Raw genomic sequence first — 15,444 nt, forward strand, 5'->3', positions numbered from 1 at the left:
TGGAGTGCAGTGGCACTGTCTTGGCTGACTGCAGCCTCAATCACCTGGGCTCAAGCAATCCTTCTGCCTTAACAGAGCAGCTGAGACTGCAGGTGCACACAACTGTGTTTGACTCTTTTTGTAGAGATGGGGTCTTGCTGTGTTGTCCAGGCTAGTCGAACTCCTGGGCTCAAGTGATCCTCCCAACTCCCACTCCCAAAGTGCTGGGAATATAGGCCTGAGCCACTACGTCTGGCCTTTCAGTTCTGATTAGCATCCCTGAACGGCCATTTTCTCTCTCACTGGCAACTCAGTCACTTCATGCTTGGTCCGGGGACTTGGTACATCAGGAGACTCGTGGAATACGGATTAAATCACAAGAACTAAAGTTAAATAATCACAACAAGTGAAAGGTGCTGATTGTGTCAAGCACTGTTTTCTAAACACATTCATTAGGTGAACCCATTTTAATAAAAGGGTAAAGAGTAAACAATTATCATGCTTAGGAAAGAAGGAATATGTGCAAACCCTCAATGCTGGAGCAGCCACAGAGAATATTAGGACTGAGCCTCAGGGGTCCACACCAGGGACACCTGCTTGGAAAATGTATACAAACACAGGGTTCGCCTGATTGCCTTCATTCAGAGTATCCTCCTTTTTCACAGTGGAAGTGTCATAACTAACAAGGTTCTGGATATCTGTGTGTTGAGACTCTGTCATTTCTATTTTTCTGCTTTTTTCTTTCCTTCCTTTCAAATAGATGTCTGTGGACTTTATCCCCAGGAATGGTCTCTTGGTTAAAGTGTGTGAAAATCTTCTGCATCTGATGGAGAACATTGTGATAGACATGGCACCTGGGACACACCTGTAGGTGGATGTTGATGATGTCTTTCTCTTTTAGGTCTCTGCAGACAAACTGGTGGCACTGGGGCTGTTCAGCCAGCACTTTAATTTGGCCACCTTCAATAAGCTCGTCTCCTATCGAAAAGCCATGTACCATGCTCTGGAGGTAACATGGGATGAGGGAATGAGGGCTAGGCCCTGAGAGCAGGGATGAAGCAAGAGACCCACAGAAACCTAGTTCAGTGTTGCCAAGGGTGGTTTGGAGGGGACAGGGTGGCCAGGGAGGAGGTAAATGCCAACATAACATGATGGCCACCGGATTGGGCCTCCCAACAAAGGGATTTGAGACATCCCAGCTGCCACTTGTTGGGACCACTAACTGAATCAGAAGGAAAGAGTACGGGCAGTTAGGGGTGCAATATTCGTATCAGTGAATGTGCTTTTCCAGAGACCTCAGAGCCTTCTTATGAGGGCTGGAGTTCACAGCAAGACGGCAATGGAGGCCAGCTGTCTTCTATCTGTGGGCCGTCTTATCCCCTATGAACCATTATACCCTGTTTCTCCCTTCACCTTAATTTTTTTTTTCCCCACCTTTGTTCAGCATTTAAGAGCCAACCTCTTCTCATTGCTAAAGGCTTCATTAGACACTGAAATCCCCTTGGTCCTTCACGTAGGACACAAGTTAATGTCCCCATCTTTAGGGAGATAAAACAAGAAATCTAGTGCCTTCTTGTATAAGATACAGAGGAGATGAGATAGTGCTGGCTGGGGCTTCTATATCTTGGTGGTAGAGTTAATTCGGATGTATCTGCCTTTTGAGTGGGAGGTGACCACTGACATTCCCTAGGGGGAAGAGATCCTATTTGGTGCCTGCATGAAAAGATTTAACCACAACCCCCCTTCTGAGGCCTCTCCCTGCACAGGCCCCTCCTTCCTCTGACACATACCACAGCCCAGGACAGCTGTCTGGCTGTGAAAGGGCCCAGTGTGAAGGGGAATGTAGGCCCTGGCTGGGGGAATCCCTGGGTGTGGCCTGGCGAGCACCTCCTCCCCACCCCCCATTCATCACAGACTCTGCCTTTGCAGAAAGCTAGGGTGCGAGCTGGCAAGACCTTCCCCAGCAGCCCTGGAGACTCATTGGAGGACCAGCTGAAGCCCATGTTGGAGTGGGCCCACGGGGGCTTCAAGCCCACTGGGATCGAGGGCCTCAAACCCAACAACACGCAACCAGGTGGGAATGAGTCCCCATGGCAGCACCCACTGCCTCTGCTGGTGGGACCACTTCTTGAGAGAGTCAGCCACCCCTGCTGCCCCACACCCCACCCAGCTTTCTAGCAGCTGGTCTCATCTCTGAATGTTGGAAAAATAGGAGCAGGCATACGAAGGCTGTGCCAGCCCTATCTGACTTCCCCGGCCACTTTCTTGCTGATAGTCATGTGCATATAATTTGTATTGAATCTGACATCTGTCTTGAAGTCAGGATGCAGTGTTGACTAGCACCTTTTTTATTAAAGGAAAAAATAGTTAAGCTATGCTCATTTGAGAAAATTGGAAAGTGTTAAAGAAGAATGTGCCACCTGCTAACATTTTGACCAATACCATATTTCTCCCATTATAAGATAACTCTGGTTTCTAGAAATCCAGGACTTGTCTTACAATCCATACATTTAAAGGCCAGGCATAGTGGCTCACGCCTGTAATCCCAGCACTCTGGGAGGCTGAGGCGAGTGGATCACTTGAGGCAGTCACCTGGACAACATGGTGAAAAATAGAATAATTAGCCTGGTGTGCTTGGCATGTGCCTGTGGTCCCAGCTACCCGGGAGGCTGAGGTGGGAGAATTGGCTTGAGCCCAGGAGGCAGAGGTTGCAGTGCACGGAGGTCGCACCACTGCATTCAAGCCTGGGCGACAGAGCAAGACCTTGTCTCAAAAAAGAAAAGAGTCCATACATTTAATGTAATGTTTTTTTCTATTTTGTTTTGTTTTCCCCTCAAAAGTGGTTAATAAGTCGAAGGTGCGTCGTGCAGGCAGTAGGAAATTAGAATCAAGGAAATACGGTATTTCCTTCCTGTCTTTTGACTGTGCCCTGTTTTCTATGCACTTTCTTCTGATTTCTTTGCATATAAAATGGTCACTGGAAAAGAATCAAATTTCTTGAAAAGTCAATCTGAACTCCTTCCCCACTCTCCCCTCACATCCCACCCTCACAAATACCCTCCAGGTTAACGTTGGGTTGCACATCCTTCCAGATTTTTCTGAACACTAGTTGGATTCCTGCTTTCCCCTTTGTTAATATTAATACTGTAAGCACTGTCTGATGTCATTTTGTCACTAAAGGGTCCTTATGATTTTTAATGGCTGTACAATTTTATTTCCTAGGGTCAGAGTCAAATTTAACCGTGTCCATTAAGATTTTCAGTGTAGGCTGGGTGCGGTGGCTCACGCCTGTAATCCCAGCACTTTGGGAGGCCGAGGCGGGCGGATCACGAGGTCAGGAGATCGAGACCATCCTGGCTAACACGGTGAAACCCCGTCTCTACTAAAAATACAAAAAATTAGCCGGGCAAGGTGGCGGGCACCTGTAGTCCCAGCTACTCGGGAGGCTGAGGCAGGAGAATGGCGTGAACCCAGGGGCGTGGAGCCTGCAGTGAGCCGAGATCGCGCCACTGCACTCCAACCTGGGCGACAGTGAGACTCCGTCTCAAAAAAAAAAAAAGATTTTCAGTGTAGATGGAATAGAAATACAAATGGGTTTTACAAAATCCCATTTATAGAATGGGAGCCATATTATGTAAAATTAAAAGTGCTGGGCTCGGTGGCTCACGCTTATAATCCCAGCATTTTGGGATGCAAATAACCACCTCTTGGATTTCCCAGCATTTTGGGATGCTGAGGTGGGCAGATTGCTTGAGCTTAGGAGTTCCAAGACCAGCCTGGGCAACGTGGTGAAAGCCTGTTTCTACAAGAAATACAAAATTAGCTGGGTGAGGTGATGTGTGCCTGTGGAGGCTGAGGTGGGAGGATCACTTGAGCCCAGGAGGTCAGGCTGCAGTTTGCTAAGATCATGCCACACAGAACATGTCTCAAAACATGGGTGACACACTGAGAACATGGGTGAACATGGGTGAACATGGGTGACACACTGAGAACCTGTCTCAAAAAAAAAAAAAAAAAAAAACTGAAACAGAAACAAAAAAGAAAGAAAAAAGGAGGCCAGGTGCAGTGGCTCATGCCTGTAATCCCAGCACTTTGGGAGGCCGAGGCAGGCAGATCCCTTGAGGTTGGGAGTTCACCAGCCTGGCCAGCATGGTGAAACCCCGTCTCTACTAAAATACAAAAATTAGCCAGATGTGGTGCTGCATGCCTGTAACAGGCTGAGGCAGGAGAATTGCTTGAACCCGGGAGGGGAGGTTGCAGTGAGCCAAGATCCGCACCATTGCACTCCAGCCTGGGCAACAAGAAAGGAACAGGTGAAATTAATACAAATCATGATTTTTTTTTTTTTTTTTTTTAGCGCTAAATTTCCAAGATGTTAGCATTTCAATATCCAGCTATTATAAAAACTGAGATAGTCTACATTTATAGTGCTGTTTTCAAAATTTCACTTATTTTATATATTTTACATATTACATATTTTACAGATCTCAATTTTGATGCTGAATTTGCAATGAAAATACTTGATCTGTATTAAGTATATGTAGATTATTAAATAAATACAGATGTAGATGGTTAAACACAAATTAACTAAATTCGCAAAACATGCATTTGAGAAAGTAGACTCATACATCTAGGCTAGTCCTAATGAGCCAGTTAGTTGGCTCACTTGTCAGTGTTTTAATTAACATTAAATGCAGAATTCATTTCCTCAACAGTTTCAAGTTCTCAGTAGCCACCCTCCATGCCTACTCCCCAGCATGTCAGATATCACAGACATGGGTATGCCAGGCTTTTAGCTTTGAATTGAGCTTTGCTCTCTGAGCTGAGTCATTTTTACATCCTAGTTGTAGCCATTTAAAACCTTGTAAACATGTGTTAAGGATCCTGGGTGCAAGGGGTTTTGAATGAGCTCCTGTTGTGAGTTGCCCATCAAGGGGCCATATACATTCAGTGTGGACCCCCTGTCATGCCCCAATTGCAGCTGGTACCCAGGCATAGCATGGTCTTGTCCTGGGCCCGCATTCTCTCTGGACCCTCCTACCAAGCCACGGCTGCAGTCTAATTACCTTTCACAGAGAACAAGACTCGAAGACGCACAGCTGACGACTCAGCCACCTCTGACTACTGCCCCGCACCCAAGCGCCTCAAGACAAATTGCTATAACAACGGCAAAGACCGAGGGGATGAAGATCAGAGCCGAGGTGATTGTTGGGGACCTGGGATCACGGGGCAGATGGGAGGAGGACGCTGCAGATCAGGAATTGATCCATACCCGGCTCCCTGACCTCATCTCATGCCTTCTTTTCTCAATAGAACAAATGGCTTCAGATGTTGCCAACAACAAGAGCAGCCTGGAAGGTAACATTCTCTTCCTCCCAGTCGTCCCCTTCACACCCTGCCTAGGGCTCTAGGCCTGCCTTGTCCTGGCTCATCCACCCTGTCAGGGTTTAACCCAGAGCTCTGTTCCTTGACCTCAGGCCAAGGCCTATTTCTGGTCCCTGCATCTTAGTTGCTAGTTTATGGAATGAGTTGCCCAATTGTGCCCCTTAAGAGAAAGGGACAGGAAGGGTATGGTGAGGAACAAGGGAAGCCAGGCCATTTTGGCCGGGAGAACCATAACCTAAAACCAAGATTACTGGTATCATGAACCTTCCCAAAGAAGAACTGCAACTAACAAGCTTTTAGTCACTTGCCTACTGTCAGGCTAAATAGTCTGCTTGCCCTGGCTGGGGATTGCCACTGGATTGGATACTCTGGCCAGAATATACCTCATGGAATACAGAATGTGTGAGGATGAAGTCTCCCTTGCTTCCTTAACCCCCAGTTACTCAATGTTGAATAGGAAAACACCACATCCCTGACCCAGAGAACCCGGGGAAGAGCTTCGGTTTAGAAATCCTATTCCCCAAGACTCACTCCCCCATCTGGCTAGGTAGGGATGCTTGTTCGTGGGTTTTATAAAGGTCCTATCTAACCAGCCAGGGATGCAACTCCGTGCTGACCTGGTGATATGAAGGGAAGGCAGGGTTGCCTACTGGTTAAAGGACCTGGATTCTGAAATTACAGCCATTTGCTGTTTACAGGGTGTGGGCGTGGGCAAGTCCTATCATGAGACAACAAGCCAATTGGAGTCACTGCAAAATCCTTAGTGTCCCAGTATTTAAAGCTTCTCAAGGATTGTCACACCAGGGACGTCCCCCTGCTCAGCGTTCTGCCTGACATCATCCTACTGGGGCAGACCCTTGCCCATCTTGATGTTCCCCATCTGTGAAGTAGGGATGCCACCTGGAAGCATTGTTGAAAGGTAGAAGCTGTGAGGCATGGCCTGAGGCACAAAGAGTCCTTGGCAAGCTGCTGGCCTGGAGGGAAATCTTAGGAACTGAGAGACCCCAGGCTTCAGCAGCTGGTGTCAGGGCCTCAATTGCCAAAAGCCACAACCCTGTTTTTCTTACAGATGGCTGTTTGTCTTGTGGCAGGAAAAACCCCGTGTCCTTCCACCCTCTCTTTGAGGGGGGGCTCTGTCAGACATGCCGGGTAAGTCCTCCTACCACTGCCCTGGACCTTCCTGCCCTTGCCTCCTCTAACTCCCCTGTCCTTCCCAACAGCACCTGTGTGGAGACTCAGTGAAGCCCACTCATCCCAGCTGCCTTGCACTCTGCCTCTGGGGCAGGATTGGGGACAGCTGTCACAGAGGCCAGTGGCACACAGGTCACAGCCAGTTGTCCTTTTAAAGGACACCAAGCCACCAGCAGTGTGTTCTGCGGCTGTATCCTAGGGCCTCCACCAGCAAGCCGGCAGGGCCTGCCCTTCTCTGGTCTCCGATTTCACTGGTGTTTCTCTCTGGCTGCCAGGATCGCTTCCTTGAGCTGTTTTACATGTATGACGACGATGGCTATCAGTCTTACTGCACCGTGTGCTGCGAGGGCCGAGAGCTGCTGCTTTGCAGCAACACGAGCTGCTGCCGGTGAGCACTGGGCCCTGTGGGCTGGATGTGGGTGGGCCCCCAAGGCTCCTAGGTTCCTGCAGTCTGCAGACAGCTGTCTGTTGAATGGAATCCTAGGCATGGGAATAGGGAGCTAATTTGCCCTGGAAGCAGCACACAGGGTTTATATTTTGTGGTGGCTGTGGTTGTAGCATAATTGGAGTAGAACTCATGTATAGGGAACGGCTCTTTTTTTTGAGACAGGGTCTCGCTCTGTTGCCCATGGTGTACAGTGACATGATCGTATGATCGTAGTTCACTGCAGCCTCCAATTCCTGTGCTCAAGCAATCCTCCCACCTCAGCCTCCTGAACAGCTTGATTATAGGCACATGCCACCACACCCAGCTAGTTATTCTTTTTTTTTTTTTGAGGTGGAGTCTTGCTCTGTCACCCAGGCTGGAATGCAGTGGCACAATCTTGGCTCACTGCAACCTCTGCCTCCAGGGTACAAGCAATTCTCATGCGCCTCCCAAGTAGCTGGAATTATAAGTGTGGAGCACCACGCCCAGATAATTTTTGTGTTTTTAGTACAAACAGGGTTTCACCATGTTGACCAGGCTTGTCTTGAACTCCTGACCTCAGGTGATCCACCTGCCCCAGCCTCTCAAATCCCAGCATTCCCAAAGTTCTGGGATTACAGTCATGATCCACCGTGCCTGGCCCATTTTTTTGTAATAAATAAAAAGTGTAATAAATGCTGCCTCGGCTGGTCTCAAATCCCTGGGCTCAAGCCATTCTCCTACCTCAGCCTCCCAACGCCCCAGGGTTATAGGTGTGAACCACCACACCCAGCTAGAAGTGCTCTTAATAGGCCAACAGCACGAGGGAAGGGGATGAGTCGAGTGTCAGGGAAGACTAATACCCTGGTTTGCCAGTTGGCCTGTAATCCAAAGTGTCCATGGAATGAAGTAGGTTGTTGGGAGAGCATTTCTGATCAGAGAGCCTGTGGGATTAAGGGGGTTGGGGTATCCAAGGAAGACGTCAGTGAAGCCCGTACTGCACAGGGCCCTGCAGGCTATGCTGTTAAGCAGCCGATCCTAGGTCAGCTTTCAGGAGGGGGTTGGCATTTCCTTGTGGAAGTGGTAAGGGGGTGGCACACGAGACCAGCTCGATGACAAAGGCATCCCTTCTCCCTGCCACTGGGTCCAGGTGCTTCTGTGTGGAGTGCCTGGAGGTGCTGGTGGGCACAGGCACAGCGGCCGAGGCCAAGCTTCAGGAGCCCTGGAGCTGCTACATGTGTCTCCCGCAGCGCTGTCATGGTGTCCTGCGGCGCCGGAAGGACTGGAACGTGCGCCTGCAGGCCTTCTTCACCAGTGACACAGGGCTTGAATACGTAAGCCACAGGCTCCCGCCTCTACCACCACAGATCCCAGGGGCACAGGGTGTTGGAACGCTCTGGAATTCTCAGAAAGAGTAATAGAAGTAAAGACACATTGTACCTCTTGAAGCCTCAACGGCTGAGAGACCTGTCGAATTGACAGCTCCTCTGCACAGTTTTCAGCCGTGCCAGGGTTCACTCCCTCCTTGCCGGCTTCTCAGCATATGGATTTTCAGGGGCCTGATGAAGAAATGGTTGTAGCCTTCTGAGTTAGCAGAGCTGAGAGGGAAGGAAACAGTAGAAATGAATTTTCTAGTTCTTAGAGGGAGGCCCTAGGTCATTCCTATCTGGGGTGATACCTTTTCATGTGCGCATCTGTGCATACATATCTGGCTCATGTCCAAGGATATATTGACCATTCCTTGCCAAATGCAGGCTCGCGTGGTACACACTGTCTCCCCAGTCCCCATCAAGCCTTCAGTGGGCTTTTTACCGTGGCTACAGCAAGGTTTGAAGCCCTCTGAGCAGGGTCAGCCTGCCCCTCCCTCAGAGCTTGAGTCTTTCCCCTGTGCCTTCACCATCATGACCTCCTTCCTTACCTGGCAGGAGGCCCCCAAGCTGTACCCTGCCATTCCCGCAGCCCGAAGGCGGCCCATTCGAGTCCTGTCATTGTTTGATGGCATTGCGACAGGTGAGTTCGGGGAACACCTGGAGATGCTCTGTCACAACAGGGTAGCCAGGGAGTCAGAAGGCATGGTTGAGGTGTCTGACATCAGTGGCAAGAAAGATCCCTGGGGATTACCAGCTCTGAAAAAAACCCTGTCTCCTTGTTTCTCTCCACTTTCTCAACCACCTTGCAGTCTTGGTCGTTGAATTTTATTTATTTTTTTTTTTGAGATGGAGTCTCCCTTTGTCACCCAGGTTAGAGTGCAATGGCGTGATCTGTGCTCACTGCAGCCCCTACCTCCGAGGTTCAAGTGATTCTCTTGCCTCAGCCTCCCGAGTAGCTGGGATTACAGGTGCTCACCACCACGCCCAGCTAATTTTTATATTTTTAGTAGAGACAGGGTTTCTCCATGTTGGTCAGGTTGGTCTCGAATTCCTGACCTCAAGTGATCTGCCCACCTTGGCATCCCAAACCGCTGGGATTAGAGGGATGAACCACCGTGCCCGGGCAGTTTTGGTCATTTTAAAAGGACATACATCTTAGCTGTTACACTTTATTTTTTGTTATGTGCAGTTATCTTGAAATTGATTTTCATTCCACGTGCATAAGTGTAACTGGAGATAAACTAGTTAACAACTACTGCTATCTCTGGTTTTGGTTCCCTTCTTTTCCTCCTATACAAAGTTTACACAGCCAATATGTGTGGTGTGTGTATAGCTTTTGCTGGATTGAACACATGTGATACAGTCATGAGGAATTGTTCATTTTACCATAGCAGGGAGTGAAGGAAATGAGCTGCTCTGTGCTCAGCATCGTTTATGCTTCTGTGTCTCCCTGGCCCCGACAGGCTACCTAGTCCTCAAAGAGTTGGGCATAAAGGTAGGAAAGTACGTCGCCTCTGAAGTGTGTGAGGAGTCCATTGCTGTTGGAACCGTGAAGCACGAGGGGAATATCAAATACGTGAATGACGTGAGGAACATCACAAAGAAAAATGTGAGGGCAGTCTGTACCTTGCGGGCCTCGTCTCTTCCAGTCTTCTTCCCCAGTCCTCCACACCCTGAAACCCGCATGTAGGCCCCATCCCTGAGACCCCAGAAAAAAGGATTGAAATCCTGTGGGAATCTTAAGCATTAGGTTAGGGTCAGAAGTGGAGTTGGTGACCAAGGAAGATTCTATTTTTTTTCTGGAGACAGTCTCCCTCTGGAGTGCAGTGGCATGATCTCAGCTCACTGTAACTTCTGCCTCCTGGGTTTAAGCGATTCTCCTGCCTCAGCCTCCCAAAGTACTGGGATTACAGGCACCTGCCACCATGCCGGGCTAATTTTTATATTTCTAATAGAGTTGGGGTTTCTCCATGTTGGTCAGGCTAGTCTCGAACTCCTGACCTCAGGTAATCCACCCCCGCCGTCAGCCTCCCTGGGATTACAGGTGTGAGCCACCTCATCCAGCCCCAAGCAAGATTCTAGGAGTGGGTCCAGCTCTCTTTCCCTCTGTCCACACCCTCATCCTGATTCTGTCTCTCTCTCTCAGATTGAAGAATGGGGCCCATTTGACTTGGTGATTGGCGGAAGCCCATGCAACGATCTCTCAAATGTGAATCCAGCCAGGAAAGGCCTGTATGGTGAGCATCCTTCTCTGTGGCAGTCCCTGGAGAGCCTGCCACCTGACCACTGGCCCAGGTGCAGCGGCCTGAGAAGGAGCCACTTGCTTCTGGCCAAGTTACTGGCAGCATCAGGGGCCTGTTGGTGCTGCCTACGCTCCATAGTAAATCCTCAGCCCACAAGGGAAATACCTTAGTAAATAGTGCCCTGCTGCTGCCTGTGTCCCTGCTGTCATTCAGGTGGACATAGACTGGTAGGCATCGCCCTGAACTGTCAGGAGGCCATTGGGAACCTGTTGGTCTCAGGGAATACGGTGGGTTGGGCTGGAGGTTTCAAATGAACCCTGCGCTGTCATCTTTTCTGAGCACAGAGGGTACAGGCCGGCTCTTCTTCGAATTTTACCACCTGCTGAATTACTCACGCCCCAAGGAGGGTGATGACCGGCCGTTCTTCTGGATGTTTGAGAATGTTGTAGCCATGAAGGTTGGCGACAAGAGGGACATCTCACGGTTCCTGGAGGTGAGGGAATCTGGGGACCTGATTGTCACAGACAGCCTGGGCAGGGAAAGCGCTGCTGGCAGTGATGATTTGTGGGTGTTGCCAATGTTGGGAATGACTTTCCCGTTCTTGGTCTGGCTAGATCCAATAGTGAGGGATTCAGTGGGTTCTCTTAGTACATGGAAAATATTTTTTTTGAGACAGGGTCTTGCTCTGTCACCCAGGCTGAAGTACAGTGGCATTATTACAGCGCACTGGAGCCTCAAACAGCTGGGCTCAGGCAATCCTCCTACCTCAGCCTCCCAAGTAGCTGGGACTACAGGGGCACACCACCGTGCCCAGCCAATTTTTGTATTTTTGGTAGAGACAGGGTCTTGGTATGTTGCACACCCTGGTCTTGAACTCCTGGGCTCAAGTGATCCACCCACCTCCCAACGTGTTGGGATTGGAGATGTGAGCCACCATCCCCTGCCAGTACAAGGAAGATAATTGATCTCTAATCTCAGCCCAACTCTTTGAAGTCAGAAATGATGAAACCATCATCTGCTGTTAAGGACTCATGAGATTTGACTCAATTTTTTACTCTAGAAAATTTTCTCATTTTTGATATGAAAACTGCTTTAGACCAGGCACAGTGGCTCATGTCTGCAGTCCTAGCATTTTGGGAGGCTGAGGTTGGAGGATCACTTGAGCCCACTGTGTATCATATTTTGTAATAATCTGGCGTGTCCCAGGGGATACTGTCTCAGAATCTGCAGGTTTGACCTTATCTCTTCCCCTACCATTAGCATAGTATGAGGGCATTTACCGTGTCCTCTAGCCAGCCTCCTGATGGCAGTTGGTCTTTCCTGTTTTGGAGGATCCGTGCCTCATCCATAGTCAGGGAATAGCCCTGTCACCTGCAAAGGTCTGGTTGACACCGAAACTCTAATAATGGGCTCCTAACAGCAACCGTTTTTCTCCCTGCAGTGTAATCCAGTGATGATTGATGCCATCAAAGTTTCTGCTGCTCACAGGGCCCGATACTTTTGGGGCAACCTACCCGGGATGAACAGGTAACAAAGGGCTCTTAGTGGGTCAGGTAACAGCCAAGTTAAATATGTGATAACAAGTTCTGACATTCAAGCCTTCCTAGAAAGACCTGGCTCTGCTGAGAAATAGTTATACCTGGATTTCAGACCATCTGTGGTCGTCCGGGTTGATCCCTGTTAAGATGTTCAGCAAGTACCTGGGAATCTCTGTAGGATTCCCACTCTTACCTTTGCAAGCTGCTGATGGACCTGATCCTAAAAGTCCCACGTGGCTGGGCGCGGTGGCTCACGCCTGTAATCCCAGCACTCTGGGAGGCCGAGGCTGGAGGATCGCTTGAGCCCAGGAGTTCTAGACTAGCCTGGGCAACAAAGTGAGACCCCGTCTCTACAAAAAAATAAAGAAAAATACAAGTCTCATGTGCTGTGGCCAGACTGTGTACCTCCCTCCTGCCAGGGATCTCTCAAGACGAGCTTGTTGATGCTCCTGCCCTTCACCTCTCCTCCCTGTTGATGTAGGGACAGCCGTCTGCAAATGGAAGTAGATTGTTGTTAGCGCTGCCTTTCCCCCTGCCCTGGAGATGAAACGATCTTGGCCAGGCTCATGGTGACCAACCAGGTGGCAGAGCTGCTATGACAAACAATAGCCCGAAGACCATGTCCCTCAGATTCTCATCACCAGGAGCATTTCAAATTTTGTTATCGTATACTAAAAACAGTCTTCTTCAGACACGCTGAAAGCCACAAAGCAGCTTTGCTGAGGATTAATTATCTCTTCTATATGTGGTTTCAAGGAGAAGAACTTGCTAATTAAGATGTAAAATGTGATGGTAATGTGACATCCCAGACTTGCAAATGAGTTGAGCTTAAAACATTCTCTTGTAGAAGGAGGCATGGAGACATAATAACCTTTTGCCACTTAGTGAAGTGTGGACAGAGGTGAGGGTCCTGGGGTAGCTTGGAGGATTTTTGTTGGCCACCTTGCCCGTGTACTTGGCTAAGCAGCCAGTCCTAGGGTACCATGTCTGTGTCTGGAATTAAATGGGTTAATGCTTTCAACATTTGAACTCCCAGTAGGCCAGGCACTGTTACGCTGTTGCCATTTTCGTGGTTAAACACATCATGTCAATAGTGACATGCTGAAGGGGGAGGGAGAGAAGACAATGATTTGGGGTTTATTGCTGGCAGATGGATATTGGAACGGTTGATGGGGAAGGCTTCTCATTCTAGTGAAGGTCCTAAGTGAAGGGATGGACCCATGCAGTTATTAGAGTACTCCAGGTGGGAAGAGGGTCTGGGATGATAGGATGATGGGAAACATCCCCAGACCAGCTCAGAGCACCCTAGGTGGGGTGGCTGGGAGAGAAGGACCAAGTAACTTGGGCCTTAATGTGGTACCGCTGAAATCTCTTTGGCATGGGAAGTTACAGATGAGATGAATTGTGCTTTGGTTCATGGTAGTTTCTGGGTGGATTATAGACAATAACAGGATGGAGGCGGGAATGGGGAGACAAGTGAAGGGACTAGACTGCTCAAAGGAGAGATGACTGATTACGATGTTGTGCCCCAGGAGGTGCCATCCATAGAGAACACAGTGTGGGTGGTGACCCCTGGGGTTTGCAGCACAGCAATCCTGTGACTTAGCAAGGAGGGGTCAGATTCAACATATCTGGAGGGTAGGACATTTGCTGATGCATTGGATGTGTAGGCTGCGAGGTGCAAAGAGCAGTGAGACCTGATGCAGATCTGATGCTGTGACTAAGCTCTGCAGGCTTACAGGATGGGTGTGTCAAGCATCATTTAGGGGACAGACCCAAGTCATCTGGCTTGTTTAGAGCTTAATCTTACAGTCAGCACAAGGTGGGGCTATGCAGTGTCCTTTTCTTCTGGGCCCTCACTCAGCTCCCTTGGGTCCATGTCGGAGGTAGGAATGGGGATAGAGGTAGCATTTGAAGCCTGGCAGGTGAGGTCAAGGAAATCTATCAGTCTAGGGGAAATATGTGCTGTGATTTCCTCAGCCCCTCTTGTAGGCACGGTTCCCATTCTCACGTCTGAGTTGTTTGGCCTTGACATTCCTAACACAGGTTACTATGGCCGTCCCTGCGTCCAGTCCTCTTGCACCGGTTTCTGTTCTGGAGCTGCTCAACTACTTTCAGTTCTAGCCCTCGCCCTTCTTAGTCATCTGTTTGCCTCTCTCTGCATTTGCAAAATAATTTTCAAGGGTGAAAGTTAAAAGGGTGCTTAGTCTTTTTTTTTTTTTTTTTTTTAACCTTAAGAGATAGGGTCTGTCTCCCAGGCTGGAGTGCAGTGTTGTAATCATAACTCACTGTAGCCTCCAACTCCTAGGCTTAAGCGATCCTCCTGCTTTGAACTCCCAAATTGCTGGGATTAAGGGTAGGAACCACTGCAGCCGGTTGCCATTCACTTTTAAAGCCTCCTGAGGCTGTATCCCCAGCAGTGAGCCACCAAACCGTGGGTGTGATGTGATAATTGTATCAGGTAGACCCACAAAAATCTATTCCAAGCTCCTCACTTTAAAATAGACAGGAAGCCCAAAGGGGTAGTGTGACTCGCTCAAGCTCAGTCAGTGAGCAGTGGAACTGGGACCTGAGGTTTCTCCTGCCCCACCCCGTGCAGTGTTCCTGCTCAATGGGAACCTGACTTTGTAGTCCAGGCAGGGTAGCATTACCTCCTGGATAATGGCTGTCCCCTCTAGCCCATCCTTGGCTTTGGCACACAGGCTTGTGCTCAGGCCAGGATCATTTTCATCATTTATTTGTAGCCAAGTTCACTGCTAGGGCACATCTCTGCAACATAGGCCCTCACTCCCACCTTGTGCCTAGCAGAGGACCCTCTACAGCTAGTAAAAAGTAATGGGTTTTGGCTGTTCCCAGGCCCGTGATAGCATCAAAGAATGATAAACTCGAGCTGCAGGACTGCTTGGAATACAATAGGATAGCCAAGGTAAGACGAGCTGTGGCCCTCTGGAAAAATGCACTTGGTGACCTCCAAGTGGGGACTTGGGAGATGACCTTGGTGTCTGATTGGTCCCTCCTCCTCCCCCCACGGGACTTCCTGGTGTTGGGCTTCTCTCTCCCACACAATTGTTCTGTCCCATCCTCAAATACAGAGACCAGGAGACATTCTTGATAAGTAATCGCGACGAGAAAAGGCAACTAGTCTTTCTAATTTTAGTACTGGATACATAAAGACAAAGAGTTTCAGCTGGCCCTCTCAGGGAGCAAGGAATAATTAATCCTTTTGCCAAAAAATTAATTTGCTGTCAAGTCATAGAATATGAAGACCTCCATAAACCTAAATCTCAATGTTTGCATCAAGCTAAGATCCATTTTCTAAACTCCAGTTGAGC

At 49.1% G+C, this 15,444-nt stretch overlaps 1 protein-coding gene across 17 annotated transcripts in view; it reads left to right on the top strand.

Annotated features, from left to right (window-relative positions):
* Positions 1-15,444, top strand: part of DNMT3B (DNA methyltransferase 3 beta) — a 47,254-nt gene that overhangs the window by 28,272 nt on the left and 3,538 nt on the right. For 5 of the 17 annotated variants that reach the window (XM_024239125.3, XM_063720602.1, XM_024239126.3 and 2 more), the window contains 14 exons: positions 881-988; positions 1,909-2,053; positions 2,820-2,879; positions 5,055-5,180; positions 5,293-5,337; positions 6,434-6,513; positions 6,831-6,943; positions 8,112-8,295; positions 8,887-8,971; positions 9,795-9,940; positions 10,478-10,568; positions 10,919-11,067; positions 12,016-12,101; positions 14,969-15,038. In XM_024239125.3, coding sequence (XP_024094893.2) covers positions 881-988; positions 1,909-2,053; positions 2,820-2,879; positions 5,055-5,180; positions 5,293-5,337; positions 6,434-6,513; positions 6,831-6,943; positions 8,112-8,295; positions 8,887-8,971; positions 9,795-9,940; positions 10,478-10,568; positions 10,919-11,067; positions 12,016-12,101; positions 14,969-15,038 — 1,488 coding nt within the window. The remainder of the gene's footprint in view (positions 1-880; positions 989-1,908; positions 2,054-2,819; positions 2,880-5,054; positions 5,181-5,292; positions 5,338-6,433; positions 6,514-6,830; positions 6,944-8,111; positions 8,296-8,886; positions 8,972-9,794; positions 9,941-10,477; positions 10,569-10,918; positions 11,068-12,015; positions 12,102-14,968; positions 15,039-15,444) is intronic. The other 12 variants (XM_063720605.1, XM_063720607.1, XM_063720606.1 and 9 more) reach the window with 3 other exon arrangements.

The sequence above is a fragment of the Pongo abelii genome, chromosome 21, assembly GCF_028885655.2.
Source record: "Pongo abelii isolate AG06213 chromosome 21, NHGRI_mPonAbe1-v2.0_pri, whole genome shotgun sequence".
NCBI lineage: Eukaryota > Metazoa > Chordata > Mammalia > Primates > Hominidae > Pongo > Pongo abelii.